The sequence below is a fragment of the Psammomys obesus genome, unplaced genomic scaffold, assembly GCF_907164565.1.
Source record: "Psammomys obesus unplaced genomic scaffold, mPsaObe1.curated_primary_1811, whole genome shotgun sequence".
Taxonomy (NCBI): Eukaryota; Metazoa; Chordata; class Mammalia; order Rodentia; family Muridae; genus Psammomys; species Psammomys obesus.
This window is the reverse complement of record NW_026596466.1, coordinates 2633006-2657830: the sequence shown is the minus strand read 5'-3', so window position 1 is coordinate 2657830 and position 24825 is coordinate 2633006. Positions and strand designations below refer to the sequence as shown.

General features: G+C 52.9%; 1 protein-coding gene across 1 annotated transcript in view; it reads left to right on the top strand.

The window, feature by feature from the left end:
• The window catches only part of LOC129670104 (protein sidekick-1-like), a gene marked incomplete at its 5' end in the record, with an annotated part of 897806 nt that overhangs the window by 837998 nt on the left and 34983 nt on the right, over window positions 1–24825 (top strand). The window contains 6 exons of the mRNA XM_055598542.1: window positions 3865–4000; window positions 5091–5150; window positions 6142–6243; window positions 17710–17825; window positions 20211–20397; window positions 23002–23139. Of these exons, the coding sequence (XP_055454517.1) occupies window positions 3865–4000; window positions 5091–5150; window positions 6142–6243; window positions 17710–17825; window positions 20211–20397; window positions 23002–23139 (739 nt within the window). The remainder of the gene's footprint in view (window positions 1–3864; window positions 4001–5090; window positions 5151–6141; window positions 6244–17709; window positions 17826–20210; window positions 20398–23001; window positions 23140–24825) is intronic.

The window sequence follows — 24825 nt, the reverse complement described above, 5'->3', positions numbered from 1 at the left end:
GCTTCCTGGGCAGGGGCCCGCTTGGGAGGCTCTGCTTCCTGGGCAGGAGCCCGCTTGGGAGGCTCTGCTTCCTGGGCAGGGGCCTTAAGCCATGTGAGAAAGCCGAGCATGAACCAAAGACAGCGTTGCCATTTCTGCTTAAGTTCCTGCCCTGACTTCCCTCAGTGATGGACTGGGACCCGGAAGAATAAGCTTAAATTTTTTTTTTCTTTCTCCCCGAGTTGCTTTTGATCAGACTCTTGTGTCACACTAACAGGAAGGAAACTGGGAGTGGAAGCCTTCCGCACACAGCCCTCAAGGGGGCCACTGATCCAGACCACAACAGATTCCTCTGGGAGGGTGCATAACTTGACTCTGGGGGCTCCTGATGCCACCTGGCAGATGTGGCCCCAGCCTGTTGGTCATCGCTGTTCCCTGGGCGGAGGGGCCCGGCTCCCTCTCCCATTGCATCCTCTGACTGGACTAGAAACACCTCAGCCTTTCATGCCTCCTCTCCCAACCCTGAGATTGTACAGTCTAAGGCTGAGGGGCAGGGAGGGGGTGTCTGACAGCAGCTACACAATCGCATTAGGTCTCCAGCAAGGGCATTTCCGTCTTCCCAGCATCCCGTTCAGTTGATGCACTGAGTGACTAGTGAATAGAATCCTGTCCTCCCCACTTCCCCGCTGTCTGTCCCCAGCCCGTTGGTTCATCTGCAGAGCTGGCCAGGCTGTAGCCATCTTCTCACTGGTGTGATCCCAGACTGACAGGCAGGCTTTGAAGGTGACCCTTGAGGGGAGACTGGCTGGCACCTCCAGGGCCAGCAGCGAGCTTTTGATGTGCCCACTCACCCTCCCTTCTTGCTGATTTGACTCAGCCCAGATCCCGGAGACGGGAGAACGTGTGCTACCTCATCTGCCTAGACAGAGCCCTGCCATCCCCACCTCCCCCCAGCGTGACTGAAGACAGTGCCAGAACCTTCTCCATGGCCACATGCTGCCATCTAAGCTGCCAGAGCAGGCTCCTGGTGCCTCAGTCAGAGCCGCTGAACAGGGACACGTGTCTCCCTGCTTCTTTGTCAGGGCCCGAGGAAAGGAGGGGCAGCTGCCCCAGGGCCTTGGAAATCCCTGCTGTCTGTTGTTTGGCAAAGGGCCTCTTATCCATGCATTGCCACAGGACTGGTGCCTGGGGTCCAGGAGACCATGAATGGCTGTTCAGTGGACTTAGAGGAGGCTCTTTCCAGGCAAGTTCTCTGACAATGGATCATTCTGGAAGCCTACCGTATGGAGAACATCACAAAGGCCAGACAAGTTCTGGCCTGGGCCCTAGAGGCTGCACTTCCTAGCCAGGCTGCCCCCTCTAGACAGAGGAACACTTCCTTTGCCTCGGAATGTGCTGTGGAGGACTCTTCCCTCCTCCAGGAGCAGTTTACAAGCCATTTCTGTCTGTCTCCTACACACCCCATGCACTAAGGCTTCCTCAGAAAGTTCACAGTTGTTGCTCATCCACCTCCACGGCTCTTTGTCATTCCTTGAGCAGACGGTCTCGTAGCTCCAAGGAGGTGGAGGTGGCCAGGCTACTGCTAATCCTCAGGGTGCAGAGCTCAGACACCATCCATCTCTCCATGGCTCTGCCCTGTGTCCACACTAGTATGCTGAGGGCAGAGGGCCCTGCACATGTCATCCTCAGCCACGCCATCTCCCCTCAGGAGGTCCAGTGGCACACAGCCAGCGCCATCCCTCAGGGGACCATATCTGTGAGGCAGCCTGCAGTCACGGAGACAGAGGTGCTCAGCCTTTAGGCCACTCAGTTGGCAGAGCAGCTCCTTCCTATTCTTGATTCAACACAGGGACAGTGCCTTCGGCCTTTCCTGTAGATGCAGGGAGGCGTGTAGAGAAATGCCTCTCACTCTCGGAAAGCACTGGCTTCCCGTCTTAACGGGGCATCAGAGGATGGGGCAATGGCTCAGTAAAGTGCTTGACTTAGAAGTATGAGACCTGAGCTCATCCCTGGAACCCATGGGAGAGGCCAGGTATGGTGCCATGAGCTTAAAGTCCCAACACTGGAGAGGCAGAAACAGGCAGATCCCTGGGGCTCACCGGCCAGCCTAGCCTCCTTGGCAAGCTCCAGTCCAGCGAGAGACCCTGCCTCAGAAACAACAGGGTAGACTCCTAAAGAACAGCCATGGTTGTCTTCTGTCCTCCATGTGTATATACACACGCATACAGCACCTGCATGCACACAAACACATAAGCACACGCACACTCACATACATACACGGGCACGCACACACACCTACACACATGTATGTATGCATGCCCCAGAGATACCATCAATTTTGACAATAGCACTTTGTAATTCAAATCTAGCTGTGTCTCCTAGATTTTTGTTGCCTAAACCTGATCACCCTAAGAGAAGCAAGCAGAAACAGACAGACAGACAAACAAACAAAAACAACCCTCAGCTGACACCCCAGTTCCTGGGCTGTGGCTCACTGTTCTGACCTGGTTGTCCAGGGCCTAATGAAGGCATCTGGAGAGCTAGCACCCCCCCCCGCCCCCGCAAGCTTCTGCCAGCAAGGCTCAGGAAGGGCTACAGGGGAAAGAGAAAGTCTCTTAGGAACTAACCGCCCAGCTACACTGAGACCCAGTTTCCCACTCTCTGAGACTAAAGCTGGGGCATTCCCTGCTGTGGCCTCATGGTATATGTCAGAAGTGCTGGGGTTGGGCCACAGCTGTGGCTGGTGCTGGGAATCTGCTAACCACTTGACAACAGTCCAGTGAGACCCAGCACGCCTCCCAGGTCGTACTTGTTGACCTCTGTCGGACAGCTGTGTTCTAACAGCAGCGAAGGAATGTCTCAGCAGCAGGATAGATGAACTTGCCAACCAGAGTGAGGGCAAGCAGGCGAAAAGCCAAAGCTGCTTTCTCACAGGTCCTTTGACGTGGGCCGACACCAGAAAGTGAGGCCTACGCCTAGGATTGTCTTCCCACCTCAAATGATGCAATCGATGAAACCCTTCATAGACATGCCTAGATGACCGAGCTTTAGTTGATTCCAGATGTAATCAAGTTGACGATCTAGATTAGAGCCATCATCCCACGTACAAGGTCTGAGCAGGGCTCTACAGCCGCCTCTGAGCTTGGGATGGGATGGTCCATATCTTATAATCTCAAACTATGTGTGTGTGTGTGTGTGTGTGTGTGTGTGTGTGTGTGTGTGTGTGTGTTGCACATACATGTGCAGGTCTACATACATGGAGGCCGGAAGCCAACCTCAAGTGCTTTAAAGTAGATGTTTACATGATTTTTGAGACAGGGTCTCCCACTGGTCGGCAACTCACCAGCTAGGCTAGGCAAGCCCCAGGGACTCTCCTGCCTCCCTTCACCCCAGTGCAGGATCGCAAGCACACAGCACTCTGCCCAGCTTTTTACATGGGTTCAGGGATTTGAACTCAAGTCCTGGTGCTCATAAGGCGAGCACTCTACCGACTTAGACATCCCAACCTACACTCTCCTCCTTTGGTTTTAAAAATGAAGGACTGGAGACTTGGGGCCTGCCTAACGGCTCAGCAGCTAAGGGTGCTTGCCGCTAACCTGACGACCTGTGTTCTAGCCCAAGAACCCCTGCGGCAGAAGGAGAAAATCAACTGAAAATTGTCGTGTGGCCTCTGCATTCACGTCATGGGTGCCCCACTGCACAAAAAATAGCATCATAACAAAATAAAATACACGTAAAATGACTTGAGAAAAGAACCATGGACTTGAAATAGTGACTCTTCGTGGTGGGCTAATCACACCAGGGTAGAGGCCACCAGTCCTCCCATTCATACGGGTTCTAGTAACATCCCAAATGGCCGCGCGCGCGCGCGCAATGTCTTTACAGCCTCCCCGGGATGAGAGCCTGAATGGCCTTCTGCAAGGCTACAGGATCTACTACCGTGAGCTGGAGTCCGAGACAGGCGTGAGCCCCGAGGCCAAGACACCCAAGAGCCCCTCTGCCTTAAGAGCTGATCTCACAGGTGAGCGATGCCCCTCTATCCTGGGGATGTCACAGGGAGCCTCGCGTGTCTGTCTGCTTCTTAGAAGGCGTGCTGGGAAGGAGGAGCTAGGGCAAGGCACGGGAGTGGGCACCGCGTGGTGTGGAGCCCTGGGGCACAGACGCAGGCAGTGGACCTGGAAGCTGGATCGAGGGAGAAGGGGCGGGCTCTCCAGGACCACGTCGTGTAAAGAGTGGCCTGGGGTGAAGGCCACACCCATCTAATCCACGTGTGGGCACCCCTGGTCTCCACTGAGCCTGCACCCCACCTCAGAGGTTCTCTGCTCTGTTAATAGTTAGCTGCCAGGGAAGAAGCTTAATTCAGAAGACCCTGCCTCTCTGCCGCCCTCTCTGGAAGGAGACTGTCCCTAAATAGTGTCATAGAAAATCCCCCCTTTGCCAGGTGTGGTGGTACACGCCTTTAACCCAGGCCCTCGGAGGCAGAGGTGGGTGGATCCCTATGATGGGGACAGACAGGGTAGGGGAATTGTACAGCCCCTCCTACCTACCTCACCTCCACAAGGCCAGGAAGCCGTGTGATGTTGGTTCACCCAACATGCAGCCGACTCCCTGCTCTACCCCGTCCTTTCCACCAGAGGCCACATGCCGACCGCACACAGACCTATTCCTGGTGGGCTCTCAGGCACACCCACCTGGCCCCAGAACACTCGATGGGTTCTCACCCCTTCAGACTAGAGTCCCACAGGTTGCAAGCATCAGTCCATCGACATCCCTGCATCCCAGAAAGGCCTGGAGGAAACAAATACAAAAGCAAAACAAAGCAACGAAACCCAAACATATCTGTGCCTTCCCTGGCATCCCCCACACGGTGGCCAGTGCCCCTACATTTGTTTCCCTCTCCCAGAGGGCCTGACTCAGGCTGCTTTGTCTTGAGGTGTGGTGAGGAAGTACAGTAGCCCCCAGGAACTAATGGGACGCCTGTAGGCTCTGTAGCCCCTGGGGAACTGTGGGAATCGCCACAGAATCCCGTCCATCTTGTGGTGTGCCCCATTCCACCCCTGCACGTGGCTTGTGGGTCCCTCCGTGCTCACTGCCTTCCTTACCCCTTGTAGCCCAAAGCAGCTTCAAGACCGTGAACAGCAGCTCCACGCTGACGACCTATGAGTTAACACGTAAGTGCAGAGCGCCTCGGGCCCCTGAGACTGTGTGCGGCCCTGCCCAGACATCCAAGGGAAACCAGCCTGGATTCGTGCTCTGGTTGCTGGCCTTCCCCCGCCCACACACCAGGAGGAACTTCCAGAGGCGGAGGCTGGTGGGGTTCACTACCTAGCACCGCATCTGACTGGGGTGGGAGGGAAAGTCAGAAAAGGTTCTCTTTGATCTCTCTCTCTCCCTGTGTCTGTCTCTGTCTCTGTCTCTCTCTCTCAAATTATAGTGAAATATACAGGCCAAAATTTACCATCCTAACCATATTTTTTCAGTTTGTGGGCTGGCCTGAGTATACGTCCATGTACCATGTGTGTGCCTGGTGCCCAAGGAGGCCATAAGAGAGCACTGGATCTCCTGGAATGGGAGTTACAGAGAGTTGGGAACCCCCATATGGGTGCCAGGAATCAAACCCTAGTCCTCTAGAAGAGCGGCAAGTGCTGAGCCAGGCCCCATCTTGGCTAGTTAAAAGGCAGGATCCACTTGTCTGCTCTCTGAACTGAAACCATCTCCACTGAACACTGACCGCAAGGGCTGGGGTTTGCAGCTCAGTTGGTGGAGGAATTCGGAAGCCCTGGGTTCCATTCCCAGCTTGCCATAAACCAGGTGTGGTCGTACATGCCTGTAATCCCAGCACTTGAAAAGTGGAAGCAGGAGGATCAGATGTTTGTTAAGTGCCTAGGTCTTCATCTGCTGGCTGTTTTGGGGAGATCTGCTGGACAAAGGCAGGCCAGGTCATGGACACTTTGTTGCCCTTCATCTGGGCACAGGTGGGAGGAGTCATCTCAGTTGATTGACAGGAGCATCAGGAGGCGGGAGGGAGGCATTTCCCAGTCCTCCAAAGAGCAGTCTACTTTTCTCCCTGCAGTCCCCACTGCCTGGGTGTGGCCCACACAGGAAATCTAGGAGCAGACGCTGATCCAGCTATAGGCTGACCACATGTGTTTGACCTTGTAGATCTGAAGAAGTACCGGCGCTATGAAGTCATCATGACCGCCTATAACATTATCGGCGAGAGCCCAGCCAGTGCGCCCGTGGAGGTCTTCGTTGGTGAGGCTGGTAAGCTCTGAGCCTGTCCCTCATCTCACAGCCAGATAAGGACGACAGCAGTCTACAGAGAATTGCAGGAAATACACATACTCACTTCACAGTGAGAACACTGGAGACTCAAGAAGAATGATTATTTTGGTTCCCGGTTTTCATCCATTAAGTGGGAAGGGGTAGAGCAATTCCCATCATGGAGGCGGTGAAAGCGCTTACCTGTATCACGGCTTCCTCTTCTACCCCAGTGTTCCATCAGGTAGTCCCACCTACAGGATGGTGCTGGCTGCATCCTGGGTATCGCTGTTCCCTTTAGTTAATGCTGTCTGCCCTTGCACACAAACCCAGAGGTGGCTTTACTAATCTAGGACAAGTCTTGTCAAGTTGACACTTGTTGCTGTGACAAACACCTGACAAAAAGAACTCACCAGAGTGTGCATTTACTTTCTCATTGCTGTCAAAATAAGCAACTTAAGAAGAGTTGATTTGGCTCACGGTTTGAGGGTGCACAGTCCGCTGAGGTGGGGGAGTTGCGGTGGCAGGCTGGAGGCAGCTGGTCACATGGCAACCACAGTCAGGAAGCACAGAGAGTCGAATTCTGACACTCAGCTTGCTTTCTCTCTTTTTTACTCAATCCAGAACCCAGCCCATGGGATGGATGGTGTCACCCGTATTTAGGGAGGTCTTCCCACCTCAGTTGGTCTAATCTGGAAAACTTTCTTATGGGCATTTCCAGAGGTCTTTCTCCTAGGTGATTCTAGATCCTGTAGAGTTGACAATGTCAACCATCCCAGAAAGGAAAGTTTTACTGTGGCTTGCTGGTTGAGGGATACAGTCCATCCCAATGGGGAAGACATGGTGGTAGAGGAGGCTCATGGCTCTGTCAGCGGGAATATGAGGTGCCCCCTTGCATTCATATCGGGGAAACTGGGCACTTGGCTTGAACCATGGTCAAGCTAGGTAACCCAAAAGGTCCATCCTCTAGCAACACGCCTCCTCCAGATGGGCCTTGGCCTCCCACAACAGCTCCACCAGCTGAGGAGCAAGCATAGAAACAAATGTGTGTACATTAACATCAAAATGACCACAGAGGTCAAGATTAGCCGCCAGTATCCTCCCTGGTTTGGAATGCTGACCTTCTCATTTGATTGAATCGATGGGCCCGCTGCCAGCAAGATCTCCTGTGTGACTTTCCTTGCTCTCAGCACCCGCTGGCACACCATCACTTTCTTGAAGCTACGAGGTTCTCCGTAGAGGACTGTTTGAGTCAAAGTTCTCTAGAGCGACAGAACCGAGAGATGGAATGTATATCTTGAAGAGTTTGTATTAGGTTGCTTTACATGACACAGCTGGGCGGTCCAACGGTGGCCATCTGCACCCTGGGAGTCTGTTAGCTGCTTGGTCTGTAAGGCTGAATGTCCTAGTAGATGCCTGGAGGGTTCCTGGGAAGCTGCTGGCCCTTCATGCATATGGAAGGCTGAAGACGTGGCGTGCTGTGCTGGTAGCAGCAGCAACGGCACAGGAAGAGACCAACTCTTCCCCCAAGGAGCAAAGGTAGGCAAAGGAACACACCAGCTTCTCCCTCAGACCTTCTTATATGTTGCTTGCATCCAGAAGTTGCTGTCTACGCTGGAAGATGCTCTACCCTGCTCTACTAATACTTCCTGGAAACGTTTTCAGTTTTCACAGACTTCTCAGAGGCAGGGCTGAGTTGATGCCATGTCTAACCAAGTTGACAAACAAATTCAACTATCACAAGGGCCTTGTGGGCCTGCAAGAGGACTTGCCTGGGCCAGACGGTGGAGCCAGAGGAACATTTGTTCTGTCATCCCCAACAGTTTCTGATGAGCAAAAAAGGCAGGCTTAGAGTGGACAGGTCACCTACCCAAGTTTAGACAGTGGACAGGTCCACCTGCTCCAAAGCCAGGTCTTCCCACTCTCTTCACCTCAAGCCAGGCCACCTGTGACTGTTCACCTTGACCATCATCTTGACAGGATCTCAAATCACCCAGGAGACACCTCTGGCCTTGTCTGTGAGGGATCATGTAGATTAGGCTGACAGAGGTGGGAAGATCTGCCCTAAACAAGGTGGCACCATTCCCTCCACTGGGGTCCCGGGCTGAATAATAAGGAGAACACGAAGTAAGCCCCAGCATCCATTTCTCTCACTGCTTCCTGATTGTGGATAGAATGTGACCTGATACAATGTGGATACAATGTGACCATCACGTTCCTGCCGCCACGCCTTCCCTCAGGATGGACAATACCCCAGGCTGTGATTCAGCGTCAACCCTTCCTCCCTTCAATTGCTTTTCTTAGGTACTTTGCCACATCCCTGAGGGAAGAAACTTGGAGACTAGCCCCATATGTCTTAATACAGCCCTCTTGAGGGACTCCATGTCTGACTCCCCTGCCCTGCCCTTTCTTTATTACTTTATTACTGCCTGCGCCCATCCGAGATAGTGTCCCCAGAAGTACATGCTGCCTTCAGTCCCTCCTGCTCCCCCATACACACCATTCCAGACACGGCCCCTCTGTGCCTCAAGCATTGCACGTAAGTCCCAGGTCCCAGCTCACGTCTCTCCTGGGGAGAATTCTCCGGGAGGAGGAAGTAGTGAGCCGGGGCAGCATCCCTTCCGGCTAATCATCAGCCTTCTCTGTGCCTCACACTCAAACACCTGACCACAGCAGGCCAGCAGCTCAGCAGGCCAGAGCAGCAGTAACAGTGCTAACTGCCAACAGGCAGGCTGGGCTCATCCTTCTGTGGGCCGTGCGTACATGTATGCAGGCATGTGTGTGTGTATGTGTGTGTTTACACGAGTGTAGGTATATACCTGCAAAAGCACACATGTGGAGGTCAGAGAACAGTTAGTGAGAGTCGGCTTCTCCTTCCATCGTGTAACTCCCAGGGACTGAACTCAGGTCAGCAGGCTTGGGAGCAAGCACCGTTACCTGCTGAGCCAGGTCACCTACCCAGTGCTCTCATAACTACCGTCTGGGTCCCCCACCTGAGCCAGCCAGAAGTACTCAGAGGCTTTTATGGAAACAAATCGAGCTGTGGTTTTGTGAGTCTGAGGGATGTGTCCGCCTTTTGCTGGCTGTGTGACCTTGAGGACAGTAGTCAGCCACTCTGAGCAGAGTGGTGTTTTAAGGAAATCTGTGAGCAACAGTGGGGAAACTCCAGCTCGTCTGCCCATAGAAGGATTGTGTAGAATGTGCCCGGCCTGACATAACCATCTTCATGTTTACTGAGCATGCTCGAGGCTCCTCTGTGCGTGTCTAAGGCATCTGGCTGGCCACGGGATGGGGCGTGGAGAGAGGATGTTGTCTCTGGTCTCCTCTTATCCGGTATGCAATGTTTACCTCTAAAGCCCCAGGGAGAGGGTGTTGTAGAGGGCTTTCCAAGGCCAGCATCTGAATGCCAGCGTTACAAGTTGGGAAGGAAAAATGAGTCTGTCAAGATCCACACCACAGGAGGCAGAACCCAGCTCCAAACAAGACTTGGATGGAAGAGTCGGTGATGCTCGCATGAGCTCGATTCCATTATAGGAAAACACCTGTTTAGTTATTTGAGGCATCATCAGACAGCCCAGGCCGGCCTGGAACTCACTCTGTACCTGAGGATGGATGACCTTGAACTCCACATCCCTTTGCCTCCACCTTCCAAGTGCTGGGATCATAGGTGTGAGCCTCTGCACCTGGGTCATGCCAAGCAGGGACAGAACCCATGGCCGCCCGTATGCACTCTGCACCGTTAAGGTCTGTAGTGGAGTTTGCTGCAGGGTAGAAGATGAGCTTCTTCCAGATGGGTTCAGATGGGTCTGCTACCCTGACCTCCTCCCCTGGCACCACCAACCCATCAGCAGGAACTGTTGAGACTGAGTTCTTCTTACTCATGGACCAGCCTGTGGCGAGCTTTCCATGGTCTCTGCCAGCTGCCTGGTTCCTTTGCGCCCCATTGTCACACATGGCTCATACTTAGCAACTCTGGTAATGCTCTTGGTTTTTACATCTTCAAAGCCATTTTATGAGTCTGACAGTCACTTTGGCAAGTGAAAAAAAAACATACAAATTCTAGGATTTTGACAGGAAGTGAATTAACTGACAAAGTGATTTAGGGACCGCTGATGCTCTCCTCCTGTCTCTGTTTCCGACTCAGGAATTGGCTGGAGTCTGTCCACATCTTGTTGTGGGGCTGGCAGTGTTCTCCATACAGACGGCTTATACAGTGGCTGCCAACAGGTTTTCCTGCAGTTATTACGAAGAGGCTGTGGCGACATGTCCCTGCCCTGCTCACAGCCACTCATGGTGTGAGGCAGTGGCTCATATTCTTGCTGACATGCAGTCAATTTTAGTCCTGCAAAAAGAGCCACCAGGAGCATAGCTCAGTGGAGTGCATGCTTAGAATAGCCAAGGCTCTAGCGTCAAAAGCAGGGGCTGGGGAAATGGCTTGGTGTGTAGAGAGCTTGCCAGGAGCATGGATAAGGACCTGCATCTCATTCCCAGAACACACACATACACACACACACACACAGAGAGAGAGAGAGAGAGAGAGAGAGAGAGAGGTGGGGGGGAGGGAGCTTGACACTGTGGCATGTGTTTTAATCCCAGAGACAGTGACAGGCAGATTCTTAAGGCTCTGTGGCCAGCCCAGCCTAGCTTACTTGGCAAGTTCTAGGCCAGGGAGAGACCCTGGCTCAAAAAAAAAAACAATATGGACAGTGCCTGAGGAACAACATTAAGGGTTGACCTTGGGTTGACCTTGGCCTACACATCTCACACACACACACACACACACACTCATGCGCTCATGCGCGCATGCACACACGTGTGTGTACAATGAACGGCCTTTTAAGTTCTCTGGAAAGGAGCTCGGACTCGCCCTCATCCACTCAGTGGGGGTTACTATTACATGCCCACTAGCAGCTGAAGGCCCAGAACTTTGGTCTTTAGCTCCACGGATTTCCCCAGAAGAGCAGAGATGGACACACACTTGGTGCGAGCAGGCGCCCAGGCCGCGTGGTTCTGTGGCTTTTGAAGTGCACAGTGCTGTAGAAGACAGCAAAGTCCCTCCAAACTGGGGCTCCGCCATTACCTCGAGGCTGTGGCTTTCAAAGGGTTTCGAAGTTTTATTTTGTGCGTGGAGGGTACATGTATGCCCCAGTGTGCCTGGGGAGTCAGAGGACAATTTGTAGGGGTCCGTTCCCTCCTTCTGCCGTGTGGGTCCCAAGGACCAAACTCGGGTGGCCAGGCTTGGCAGCCAGAGCCTTTACCTGCCAAGCCATTTCACCCGCCAGCCCATTGTTATTTTTATTTATTAGTCTTTAATTATGTGTCTCTGTGTTGGTGTGTGGATTTGTGCACATGAGTGCAGTGCTTCTGGAGGCCAGAAGAGGGCATCAGATCCCTTGGAGCTGGAGTTGCAGGCAATTGTGAGGCAGCTGGTGCGGATGTTGGAACAGAACTCAGGTCCTCTGCAAGGGCTGGGTGTGATGGCGTCTGCCTGTACTCCCAGCATCTGGGAGGTGGAGGCAGGAGGATCAGGAGCTGGCAGTCATCCTTAGCTACACAGCGCATTTGAGTCCAGCCTGGGCTACACACTGCCCTAAATGATAACAACAAAACCCTTACTGTAGGACGTGGCTTTACCTTTCCTCGAATCCTACAGGTTTTTAATTACTCCTGGTTGGAGAGAGAGAGAGAGAGAGAGCCACACTTCTAGCTGTTTCAGCTCCCTCTAGTGACACATTCAGCCGGTCCTGAAGCCCATTAAAGAAAATTAACAGGATTCAGAGCTGTGCTAGTTAAAATGTGTGCTCATAATGAAGAGAGTGGCGGCCGCTCAGGGGTAATTAACGCAGTTGCCACACTTCCCAGGGCCTCGCTAACCCATCAGGCTCACCACCCTCGGGCTCACGGTGCCCGGGTGACCCTGAACACTGTAGTGACATCATTGGTACCGCAGGTGTCCCAGTGGCCAGCCAGTCTGCCCGTGCTGTATTCGGGGCTGTATGAAGACAGGACAAGGTCTTGCATCAGGAATAGGGATTGGTGTCCCCTGAGAGCCCCCTGTCCCCACAGACAGGGAACATCAGTCCCCAGCATGTACAGGTGACTCTGACTTCAGAGGGAAGCAAGTCACTGTCGGGACTCTGGGGCCAGTGTGTCTGCAGACAGCCCAACCATAAAATTATTTTTGTTGTTACACCATAAATGTGGTTTTGCTACTGTTATGAACTGTGAAGTAAATAACAGTTTCCCAGTGGTCTTAACTGACCCCTATGACAGGGTCATTTGACCCCAAAGGGGTTCTGACTCACGGGTTGAGAACCGCTGGCTTACACAGTCTGAACTGGAATTATTTTTGCTAGAGCAGTCAATGCTGACTAGCTGCTTCAAGGTTCACAGCTCTCACAGCTCAAAACACAACCTGGCCCTTCCAGAAGTTTCCACCTCCTCAGCAGGGACAGGGCTTGAGTTTGAGAGTCAAAGAGATCGGAGTTGAAATCTAGATCATTCTAGGGCAGGTGACACAATCTATCTGAACCTCCAAACTGTCCAGTGAGAAGAAGACATTTCTTCAGTGGCATGAGTCTCATGAGGAGCCAGGAAACAGCCTTGCATGGCGTTCTGTATCAATGTAATCATGATCTGTCAAGACCTGGGTCTCGCTGTGATGGGAGACTCATAATACAGGTGGAGGGAGTTTAAAAACAAACAAAAACCACCTCAGTTTAGGCAGAGCAGCTGGTAAATGGCTTTCAACTTTGTTTATCTTACATAATGGGCGGTGTCAGCTATTGAACAGGGAGGAGCCTAAGCCCAAGAGCCAGAACAAGAAAATAAAAGTCATTACGGTGGGATCAAAGGCTGGCCTTGTCTTCAGGATGGAGGCTCAGAGCTGACTTTGAACACTGAAGTGTCTATAGGGGACCAGCTCTAGTGGCTCCTGTCTCTAATGCCTGCACTCTGGAGGCTGAGACAGCAGGATCAGAGGCTTGAGGTCAGGCTGCGCTACAAAAAAGAGAAAGAAAGAAAGAAAGAAAGAAAGAAAGAAAGAAAGAAAGAAAGAACCTGCCAATCTAGGTGACTTTGGGAAAATGTTGTACTGCTGGGTCCTATCTCTAGCCCCTCAAATTATTTTCAGATTATTATTAAACCGCTGATGGCAAACCCAGACTTGGCAACCTAGTGTGGCCTGCTACGGTCTCGTGCAGCTTCAGCCAAAGTGAGGCCCCGTGTGTGACTAGGAACAAGTTAGGAGCAGCAGGAACCCTCGGTGTTGCCGAGGATAGCCCTGGCGACAGTTGATGCCTGATTATAGCCTAGGATGGGCCTATCAACAGTGGATGTCCAGAATGACCTAGGGTGCCCCTGGCCATCATGGGTGTCTGAGTAGTCTAGAGTAGTCCTAGAGGCAGTGGGTGACTCGTGTGAGTCTTCCCTTAGAAACCATGTGTGTGACTTTTCTCCAAAATTCCTGACAAGAGCAACCGAAGGGAGGGAGCTTTATTTGGCTCCCAGTCTGAGGGCTCACGGTCCATCGCGGTGGGAAGGCATGGAGGCAGGAGCGTGAGGCAGCTGATCACATGGCTTCCACAGTCAGGAAGCAGAGGGAGATGGATGCTGGGGCTTTTTTATGCAGCCCAGGACCCCAGCTGTGGACTGCATAGGTTGGGGCTTCCCTCCTCAACTAAGTGAATTTAGGTAACCCCTCACAGACATGCCCAGAGGGTTGTCTCCGTTGCTCTCCATCCTGTCGAGTTGATAATCCATTCTCACCATCATAGGTGTTCACGACCTGCCCACACACAGATGTTTGAACAAGAGCTCTCAGAACTGAGTGATGGATATCCCCCTCACTACAGGATTAAGTTCAGGGCTCTGAGAGGTTCCTTCGCTCAGAAAGGGCTCCACTGGCTTGCCAAAGACTGAGTGAAGCCAACTGCACTGGTTAGCTTCTGTTGACACGTGCCACAAATTAGCCCTGAGACAATGGAGCCTCTGCCAAAGAATCGCCTCCATCAGACTGTCCCACAGGCATGTCTGTGGGGTGTCTCCCTAATTGCTAATTGCAGTGCCACCCCAGGCTGGGGGGGGGGTCCTCCATTGTGTACAAAAGCTATTTGAACAAGAGCTAGTTAGCAAATGTTCCTCCATGATCTCTTCTTCGGCTCCTACCTCAGCTTCCCTCGGTGATGGACTGGAAGCTGTAAGATGACATGAACCCTTTCCTCCCCCAGTCACTTTTGGTCAGAGTGCATATCACGGCAACAGAAAGCAGACTATAACATCACCCGTCCTCCTCCTTCCTTATCCAGCACACGCAGCCTGCAGGTCCTGTGTGTTTGCTATGACAAGATTCTTAAGCTCTGAGGTTCTTAGGTCCATCGTGGCTGCAGGGTGGGGCCTGTCATGGTGCAGGCTCACCCTAGGTGCACCAAAACGTGGAGTCAAGGGCTACAGGCCAGCACGATTCATTCACCAGCAAACAAAGTGAAATGAGCTGAGGATAGCTACTGTACATGAATGGCTATGAATGTGGGTGTGTTTACAGGTGCAATCCAGTGAGCCCCTGCTTCAGGGAGAAACCGTCTTAGGGTTTCTGCTATTGTGAGTGTACAGCATGACCACAGCAACTCTTACGAAGGGAAACGTTTAATTGGGGCTGGCTTACAGTTTCAGAGGTTTAGTCCGTCATTGTCATGGAGGGAGGCAGGGCTTCACGAGGCAGACATGATGCTGGAGAGGGAGCTGAGAGTCCTACATCTGGATTAGCAGACAGCAGAAAGAGAGCACGAGCCACTGGCCTGGCTTGAGCATCATAGACCTCAGAGCCCGCCCCCAGTGACACACTTGTTCCAATAAAGCTATACCTGCCTGCTCTAGCAAGGCCACACCTCCTAACAGCGCCACTCCCCAGGAGCCCATGGGAGCCATTTTCTTTCAAACCATCCCAGAGACCCAGTCTCAAAAAATAAGATGGAGAGAAACTGACAAAGAGCCATGACCTCTGGCGTTTATATACATGTGTGCAGGCGCGCACACACACACACACACACACACACAGGCTAATGCTTGTGTGTATCTTATACCACGAACATCAAGACTGGAGGTCAGACAAGGGCTAGCCTGCCGACCTGTCAGCTCCCAGCTGCACACCCTGTCCTTGGGTGAGGCTTACATTCTGCATGGAGAACAACAGGCTAAATTCTCCGGGCGGGCTGGAAGCAGGCAAAAAAAAAAAAGTGTTGCATCTGAGACTGTGTACCATGTTTTCATCCATGTCCTCCCTGCTTGTACCCAGTCGCCTGAGGTATCTTTGGGGCGTAAGGCACCAGGCTGCCGGTCAGCTGACGCAGCTGTGGCTCATCAGGGAGTTTCTTCCAGCGTCTCTCCACCCAGAGACGCCGGACACCCTGAGTGCTGGCGATCGCCGGGAGTGTGTGGCTCGCCCCCTGCTCCAGAAGGACCCCCGTGGTGGCCAGGGCTGCCCTGGCTTTGCTTGCCACCAAGTCTTCGGAAAGCCAACCTTGGGGGCCGAGGCCGGATCTGTGCACCGGCCTACCACGGTAACGGCCGTGCTCAATTCCGCCTTTCATGATTTTAATTGTACAACAGTAATTTCGTGATCAAGTTGCCGACGGCAAACATGCAGAAGACATTAACTTTATTTATGTTTTGGATTATTAATGCGGCTGTTAAAATTCCTCCAGTTAGTTTTTGATTGAATTGTTTTTTTGTGTGATTCTGTTGTTTAATGGAGCGGTAAATAAGAATTTCTGATAATGAGGCCCAGCATCTGTCACAACAACCTGGTGTGGGCTATTAACATTTCCATTAGCGCCAGGGTGGGCAGAGATAACACAGAAGCACACAGTTAGAGCAAAATAAATAGTCATGTCAGGCTGAGCGGGTGTTAATTACTATTTTATTCTGCATGGGTGGGGGGAGGGAGCAGGAGGCAGGGGGGGGGGCTTCGAGCAAGGAATGACCTACTGCTCGTGAGGTCGCCTGATCTCTCCCGAGGAGCCCCGTGCCAGGAAACTCTTCTTGGGCAGCGATGGTTCCGTGGCCTCCGCTGATGGCCTCTATGCAGGCTCAAATCAGAAAGCAGCCAGCAGGGGCTGGGAGAAGGTCCTCGTAGCGTACACTCGCACACACTGATGTGATCAGTGAAGAGACCAACATTGACCTCTGGCCTTAACACACACCTGCTATATACATACATACATACATACATACATACATACATACATACATACACACACACATACATACATACACACATACACAAGCCTGTATATACATGTGCACACACGTGAACATATGCAGACCACGGACACGCATGCACAGGTGAGCACACACAGCAGGTGAGAAAGGGCAGAGAGTGCTCTTGGGCCCTCAGACTGAGCCTGCAGGAGGTGAGGTGAGGCTGGGCCAGCCTCTGCCTCTCACGGGCTAGGCCTTTAAGACAGCTCCACACAACTCTTGGGTTCAAGCAGGGACTAGTGTTTCTACGAGGAGCTCTCAGGGGGAGACAGGACTGTCCCCAGAGAGGCAGTGGACAGCCCGCACGGGTGAGTTCCCACCTGGGACTCACAACCACGAGGCAGCTCCGGGGAGAGAATAAAGCCGGCTCTCTTCCTCTCTGCACTGCTCCTCCACTGTTCCCTGATGGCGGTGGGGGTAGAGCGGCAGGCCGCTGCCTCCAGCCACCTCCTCTTTTGCTTGTATATTGTGGTAGTGACAGGACAGGCCGCCCCAGGAAGCACTCTGGTGGGAAGGGAGAGGGAGAGGAACAGCCTCATGTTCCAAACTTGCTCTCAAGGTTTGCCTCAGTGCTGCCTTCGACCACGTTCCCAGACACCGGAATCCCCGCACGCGGACAGGCAGCTGTGTCTCTGGATAGTTTTCTGGAAGCAGGCATCATAAGAGAGGCGCACAAACAAGGCAATCGGCGTTATATTCTGTTTCTTCCCTGCAAGCATAGCATCTCACGCGCAGTCAGGGATGTCTTGTACCTGTGGCCCCCTCACCCACAAAGCCTCATGGGTCTCTGCCACACCCCATGTGCTTCTGGGACATCCAGTTGGTCTCCATGTCTTACTCTAACCTCACTGTCTAAACTCCCAGCCCATGCCACGAGGGTATCCAGATAGCGTTTGTCTTTTAACACTCTTGATGACTGTATCTCAGCAGAGTCGGTGCTGTTTGTCTCTGAAGTCTGTGTTGTGTGTTTATAAGAAGGTTTCTCGGAGCTTGTATCCTTCCTTGGCATAAAAGGGCTAAGACTGCATGGGACACAGAGCCTCAAGCTTGGGATGTGCTTACACCTCCCAAGCCTGGGCAGTGTCCAGGACACAGTTTCCCATTCTGTCCATCACAGATTTACATCCTGCGTGGGCCCTGGAGACATGGATTGGTCTCAGCCAGCTTCCGGGAGGCCATCCCAGTTACTCTCCTGTTTCTCTCTGTCCTCAGCTCCCGCGATGGCCCCGCAGAACGTTCAGGTGACCCCACTCACGGCCAGCCAGCTGGAGGTCACATGGGACCCGCCACCCCCAGAGAGCCAGAATGGGAACATCCAGGGCTACAAGGCAAGTTCTCACGCATGGTTGGGCTCTCTCCTCCAGCTTGCCATGTGCCCAGGGCCCGGAGGCTTTGGCTACATACTGGCTGCACTGCAGGGCTGCTGTGTCCCCGGCAGCAGATGCACCATCCAGGCAGGCCCGGAGTGCCAGGAACAGGTTTGCTGGGAGCGACGTCTGGGATAAAAGCAGCTTCCCACGTGGCTCCTGGATGCCCACCATGAAGCATGCTTGGCTCCTCCAAAGGTTCCCAGAGCCACCAAGGATCTCTTCCTGTGTCCACACCACAGACATTTGCTGATCCATAGGTGTGGGGTAGAGCCCGAGAACCTGTGTGTGAATGTGTTTTGTGTGAGTATATGTGGTGTGTATACGAGGTGGGCCAGAAGGTCCCTCACTATGCTGTTCTTCAGTCCTCAAGCAGTCAACATTTTTTTTTTCCTTTTTGAGAGGTGGGGTAGGGCAGACACAAGGTTTGTCCTTGGCTGGGAACTCACTTGTTTGATTAGGCTGACTGAGCAACAGGCCCTGGGGATCCCCGTCTCTGTCTCCCCAGCACTGGAGTTATAAGCAGGCACGACTGGGCCTGGCTCGTTGTTGGTTGGTTGGTTTTAACATGGGTCTGGCTTGGCACTCAGGTCCTCAGAGCTGCACAACTGAGCCACGTCCTGAGTTCTGGGAATTGCACTTGTAACAAGTCCCCGAATGGTGTGACTTCTGGGAACCTCCCTTAGAGACCACATCACTGCAAAGCCATTGAGTCCCCGTTCACCAGGTGACCAAGAGATGGGAAGGGAAAGGCTGCTCACCCTGCCAGCCAGCATCAGGAGAAAGAAGTCCCACTGGGCGGCTTCTCCCTGCTGCCCTCCTCCCTGCTAATGGCACTGCGGAGCTCTGAGCGTCACCAAAACCTCCAGGGAGGAGACAGCCCATTGGCGTCTCCATTCTTCCAGAAGTAATTTCCTTGTCTGGCCTCCATAAGCCCTACTTGATCAGTTATCCCAATCTCAGAGCCATGCTGCCCTGACGAATATTGGCCCAATTAAATGTCCATTTTCAAATGATCTTGGTGGGTGTGTTATGAAAATGGATACCTCCCTGCCGGCAGAGCTCTGACAAAGACGGGTGAGGTCACAGAGAGTCCCGTGAGCTCCGAGGCAAGGCACTATTTATGCACATCCAAAAATATGTTTTCTCATTTCCCTAATGATAAAGACATTGAACTTGGATATCGATCACAAGTTAGCACGGCCTGTCTGAGCAGAGGCTTTTCCACGGTCAGCCATGCCATCAGGCGTGCTGCCGGGGCTTGTGGGTGGAAAGCAGCAAGCTCACGTGCCAGGCAGGCTCCCGCACAGGTATGACCCATGAGGCCGGATGCCCGGCTTCCTCCTGCAGCGCCTGCCCTGCTCTCATAGAGGGCACGCTGCTCTTGTGGCCTGGCACAGGCTCACGTACACAGAGCCAAGGGGCATCTTCCAGCCAGTGTTGTCTTTGGGAGGCCCAGCTGGCACAGGCTGGGGACAGTGCTTGCCAGACAGCTGTTGAGGGAAGTGCTTTGAGCTTGGCCCTCAGATCTACCTGTGAGCATATCGAAGCTAGATGAGAAGAAACGGTACCTACAGGAGCTGCTCTCCCTACAGTCCCAGCTTAGGACTGTGTGTGTGTGTGTGTGTGTGTGTGTGTGTTTGGAGGCCAGCTGTTGTTTCTCAGGTTCCCTTTACCTTTCAAAAAGTTTATTCTTAAATTGTGTCAGAGTATATACATATGAGTGCAGATACCTGTGGAGGCCAGAAGAGGTCATCAGAACTCCCGGAGCAGTTGTGAGCTGCCAGATATGGGTGCTGGGATCTGGCCTCGGATCCTCTTGGGAAGGTCTGTTAGTTGCCATCTCTCCAGCCCCCTACCTTGTATTTTGAGACAAGCTGTCTTGCTGGCCTGTGAGTTAGGCTGAGCCCCAGGGATCTGCCTGTCTCCACCTCTCCAAGCTGGGATTAGGAGCATGCACCCCCCCACCATGGCTTTTTTTTTAAACATTGGGTGTTGGGGATTGAACTCACGTCTTCATGCTTGTGCACCACACACTGACTGAGACATTGTCCCCTGCCCCCTTCCTGTCATTTTTGACATGTTCATTCCCAAAGTGTTCTTGCCACATTGATGGAATGATCAGATGTTGGTTTTGAACAAATGTGGACGTGTGGGGTGAGACTGTGGGGCTCGGCCTAGCCATAGATGACACTCAAAGTCTAGACCACAGGACAGAATCCCTGACCATCGCCCATGGTCTGAGTCCCGGGACAGCGTTCACCACAGGAGCCTGATCTCTGAGGACCGCTCTCCCCACACTTGGCTTTGGTGTAGTCCAACCCTCCCCTGTGCTGTGCCCCACAGATTTACTACTGGGAGGCAGACAGCCGCAACGAGACGGAGAAGATGAAGGTCCTCTTCCTCCCTGAGCCTGTGGTGAAGATCAAGAACCTCACCAGCCACACAAAGTACCTGGTTAGCATCTCAGCCTTCAACGCTGCGGGAGACGGGCCCAAGAGTGACCCATGCCAGGGGCGCACACACCAAGCCGGTAGGTGGCCCAGCCTCGCCTCCCTGTATTAACATCAAGTGTATTGCTCAAGAGCCAGCACTCCAGCTCATTTGGTACAGGGCTTACACGAGGCCCTGGGTCCCATCTTAGCACCTCAGAATCTAGCTAGGCGTCATGGCACATGTGTTCACTCCAAGCACCTGGGATCATAGAGGCAGGAGGATGTGGAGTTCAAAGTCATCCTTGAGTTCCAAGCCAGCCTGAGATGCAGGAGACCCTATCTCAAAAAAAAAAAAAAAAGAAGAAGAAGAAGAAGAAAAAGAAAAAGAAAGAAAGAAAGAAAAGTAAAAAAAAAGAGGAAGCAAAGAGTGTGCACCATTGGGATTTGGAGAAGGGGTATGGGGGAGACTCACTGGTCCCCAGGGCCTGTGTGGTGCTAAGGTTGTCTTGGCTAGGTTGGAGCAGTGTATTTTTCGGTAAGCCTTCAAATTTCCTGGACGGAGGAAAGGCCTTGTGTCTTCTTCCTTCTTGTGCTTTCTCTCAGATGTCCTAGTGTATCTAGGTCTCTAGGAGCTGAGTTCCTTGTGCATGGAGGCCAGGACCCAGGTTTGGACCCAGGCTAGCCCCGCTCCAGGCCCAGCCTATGCCCTCCCCCACCCCACCCAGTCAAGATCCTTAGACCATGCCTGGACTAGCTCAGCTGCCGCTCAACCACCTGCCCCCCACCCTTACAGGTTTTATTTATGTTTGCTCTTGCTGTGATAAAATATCCCAACAAAAGCAGCTTCAGGACAACAGGGAGGGTACGTTTTAGCTTCTGGATCCAAGGGACAAACTCTCTCATCCCTGGAACAAATGGTGGCAGGAGCAAGAAGCTGAGGCCCTGGTCACTTTGCATGGTCAGTCAGGAAGCAGAATGAACAGGAAGTAGGGCCAGGCGAAGGCCTCCAGGCCCGACCTCCGTGACTTGTTCCTTCTATCTCCTGAAGGTTCTCCAACCTTCCCAAACAGTGCCACCTGCTGGGATTGAGAGTTGAAACAGGGGAGCTGTGGAGGACCACAAGATGGGCTGGACAAGGATGCCCAGCTAAGGGCCATCCACACCCAGGATACCCCTGTCTGCAGCAGGCTTCCCCACCACTCAGCTCAGTTCCTTATACCCCAAAGGGCAGTGGTATGGCCAGGAAATTGCAGCCTGGCCTAGGGCCCTGTTAAGAACCAGAAAGCCAGCTGTGTGTGGTGGTGCACACCTTTAGTCCCAGCGCTGGGGAGGCAGAGGCAGGCGAATCTCTGAGTTCAAGGCCAACCTGGTCTACAGAGCAAGTTACAGGACAGTCAGGACTACACAGAGAAATCTTGTCTCAGAAAAAGGAAAAGAAAAAAGAAAAGAAACAGAAAGTCTAAGGTAGAATAGTGAGGCCTCAGAGCCTGTTGGGCAAAAACACAGAGCCTAACACTTTACAACATTCTGTGGGCTCAGGAGACAGACACCCACCTACACAGCTGACCCCTGGTCAGGGCTTCTGGTGTTATATCCCATTAGGTAACTGTTTCCTTGCTGCCTGTCCATCACCCAAGGATGGAGCCCAGTTCTTCTGTTTTGCACTTAGGGGACCAGAGCTGTAAAGATGTGTAGAGGAGAGAGCAATGGCTGGACATTGGGCCCTGGTAGATCAGGAGCCTTGAGGTACAGTGAGTGGAGGTTACACATGGTTGCAGGTGGGCACCAAGAGGAGACCAGAGCCTGCTGTGATATCAAGTAAGGGTGGTCCTGACACACACACCCCTGCACCGTCCAAGTGAGAGTGTCACATGGCTGCACCCCAGAGCTTCTGTACCGCCAGAGCCGAGATGGGTTGGTCAGGTTTTTTCCTGCCTCCGCCCCACTGGTCTCTATAAACCTAGGGTGTCAATGGAATTTCGAGCAGAAGGATCAGGGTGGCAAACCCCCCCACTACTGCCCACCCCATCACCATGCCCTGGGAGAGGAGGGCTAGAAAGGAAGGGAGAGGGGAGGGAGCAGACAGGTGAAATGGGGAGGGGAACTAGGGAGGGAGGGAAAGGTGAAGTATAGAAAAGAGAAAAGAGTCAATGTGGGTAGAGAAAGTCAAAGTGGGGAAAGGAAAGGAGGAGAGAAGAAAAGTGAGTTGGGAGAGAGAAGGGTTAGGGAGAGGAAGAGGAGAAGAGAGGGAAATGGGAAAAGAGGAGGAGGGAATGAAAGTGGAGGAGAGAGTTGGGAAGAGGAAGAAGGGGGTGTGGGAAAAGGAAAGGAGGGAGAGGAAACTCATCCACCACTTCCTCTTTCACTAAAAGCAGGAGGGACACAGCATCCTCCCGCAGCCTCTGGAGACGGAGCTGCTGGCCTTTTATCTTCTGCTCTGTTTATCATCTGTTATTCATTCTGTCCTTCATCCTTTCGCCCATCACCCTCCCTGGTCTTCTGGGAGGGCCGTCGCTTTTTGCTGAGCGCAAGAAGCGGAGAGCTGTTCAGGGTGTCTCACTTCCCTTTTGCACCATTTGTACTTCTGCGCCGTTGGATAGCCCCTAACAGCGTGGCGCGTACTGTAGGGAGGCTCGGCCGTAGGTGGGTGATCCGTAAAGGTGCTGGTCTTCGCTCTGAACCCCTGCGCTCTATTTTCCCAGCTCCTGGACCCCCCAGCTTCTTGACATTCTCAGAAATAACCTCCACCACACTCAACGTGTCCTGGGGGGAGCCATCGGCGGCCAACGGCATCCTGCAGGGCTACCGAGTGGTGTATGAGCCCTTAGCGCCCGTGCAAGGTAAGGCCTGGGGGCCCACGGTGGGCTACTCCAGGGTTCACAGATGGAAAGCTTTCAAGAAGCTGGGAAGGCGGGACCAGACAGCCGGGATGATGGTTCAGCTGCTGGTTCGTGCAGTGCAAGCATGAGGGCCTGAATGGAACCCTCCGGGCCCATGTAAAACCTCCAGGTGTGGGGACAGGCCTGGGCCCTTCTGACCAGCTGACTAGCTGAACCAGTGGGGTTCCAGATTAAAAAAAAAAAAAACAAGAGGCTTTGGAGCCCAGTGGTGGGCACTGCGGTCTGAACACCACAGGTTAAAAAGTAGGTCACTGCTCCCCCAAGAATGTGCCCGCACATGAATAAAAAGATGGGTCACAGGATGGAATGCAGGGCCGGGGACCCCACGGTAACCTAGGGAAAACGGCAGTGTCTATTCTGACTAGCTTTCTGCCTACGGGGCTCGGAGGGGGCAATATCGGGGAACAGGAAGTAGCAGATTAAGGGTGTGGCTTCAATTACCTAGTCACACACCTTATTGTCACTCCCGCTTCCGGGTGTCATTTTCACTCTGTCTGAGGTCCTGTCTTTTATCCACGCATCCACTGAGGGCTCTGTGGCCTCTCTTCCTCACCCCACTGCACACTCAGAGACAGGTCCCACTGTCTCTGCACGATGGCCCAGGTTCAGATCTTTCCTCTCCTGGTCGTACACACAGATATCTGGTAAAACTTAGGGGTTATTTAGTGTCTGGGAGGAGATGACACACAAGCAGCTGCTCAGAGAATGCTGGCTCTCCATGTAAAGCCCTGCTCAGAGTGTCCTTGTTTGAAATAAGCAGCCACGTGGAGTGGAGAGTTGATTCGAAAGGGGGCATCCAAACCCTGGATTTTCCTGCGTCAAATCTCCGATGCCTTTGACAAGAAGATTTGCTGATATTTTATGATACTCTACGAAAGATAGAATGCTCACCGTAAACTATGGCCCCGGGCTTTTGCGCCATCAATTCCAAGCCACATCCCAAATCAGAGCTGTGAAAATGAGAGAAAGAAAAAGCAGAGGGTGTCTGGGCCGATCGATGAGTTTCATGCACGGCAGAGGAGATGATCTGTGGGTGCAAATCCAAAATGGCACTGGAGGGGAGAGAGTAAGGGGGAAGCAGAGACTGGTCTGCTTGTGGCACTCTTTCCAGAGTGAACAATCTGTCCAGGAGCAGGTGACAGAGCTGCCTTCAAGATCATAGGACAGATTTCCAGTAGACACGCCCATTGTCATTGCTTGATCAGCAGAGAGGTGATGGGAGAATTTCCAAAGACCTCTCCCTCCCTCTCTCTCTTTCTCTCTCTCTCTCTCTCTCTCTCTCTCTCTCACACACACACACACACACACACACACACCCCACAAGTATCTTTTCAAGGACAGCAACCAACTGGAGCCATTCAAATGAGAAGTGACTGTTAGAATCAGGGCTCTAATTGACCCATGTGCCCTTCGTAATCAGAGCTAGCTTGAGTAGCTCATTTGTCCTCAAACAAGCAACTGACTCCTCCCCGTCCTGCATCCTGAATCTCCAACAACCCTGAGGCACACTCCCTGGGAGCCCGGGGCTGCCGCTCTTAGCTAACTCCAAGGCTGTCATTCCTTAGTGGCATCTGGGCCACAGGGAACTTGTAGTCTTTGGGGATTCCATCTCTGTACTCCCCCCCC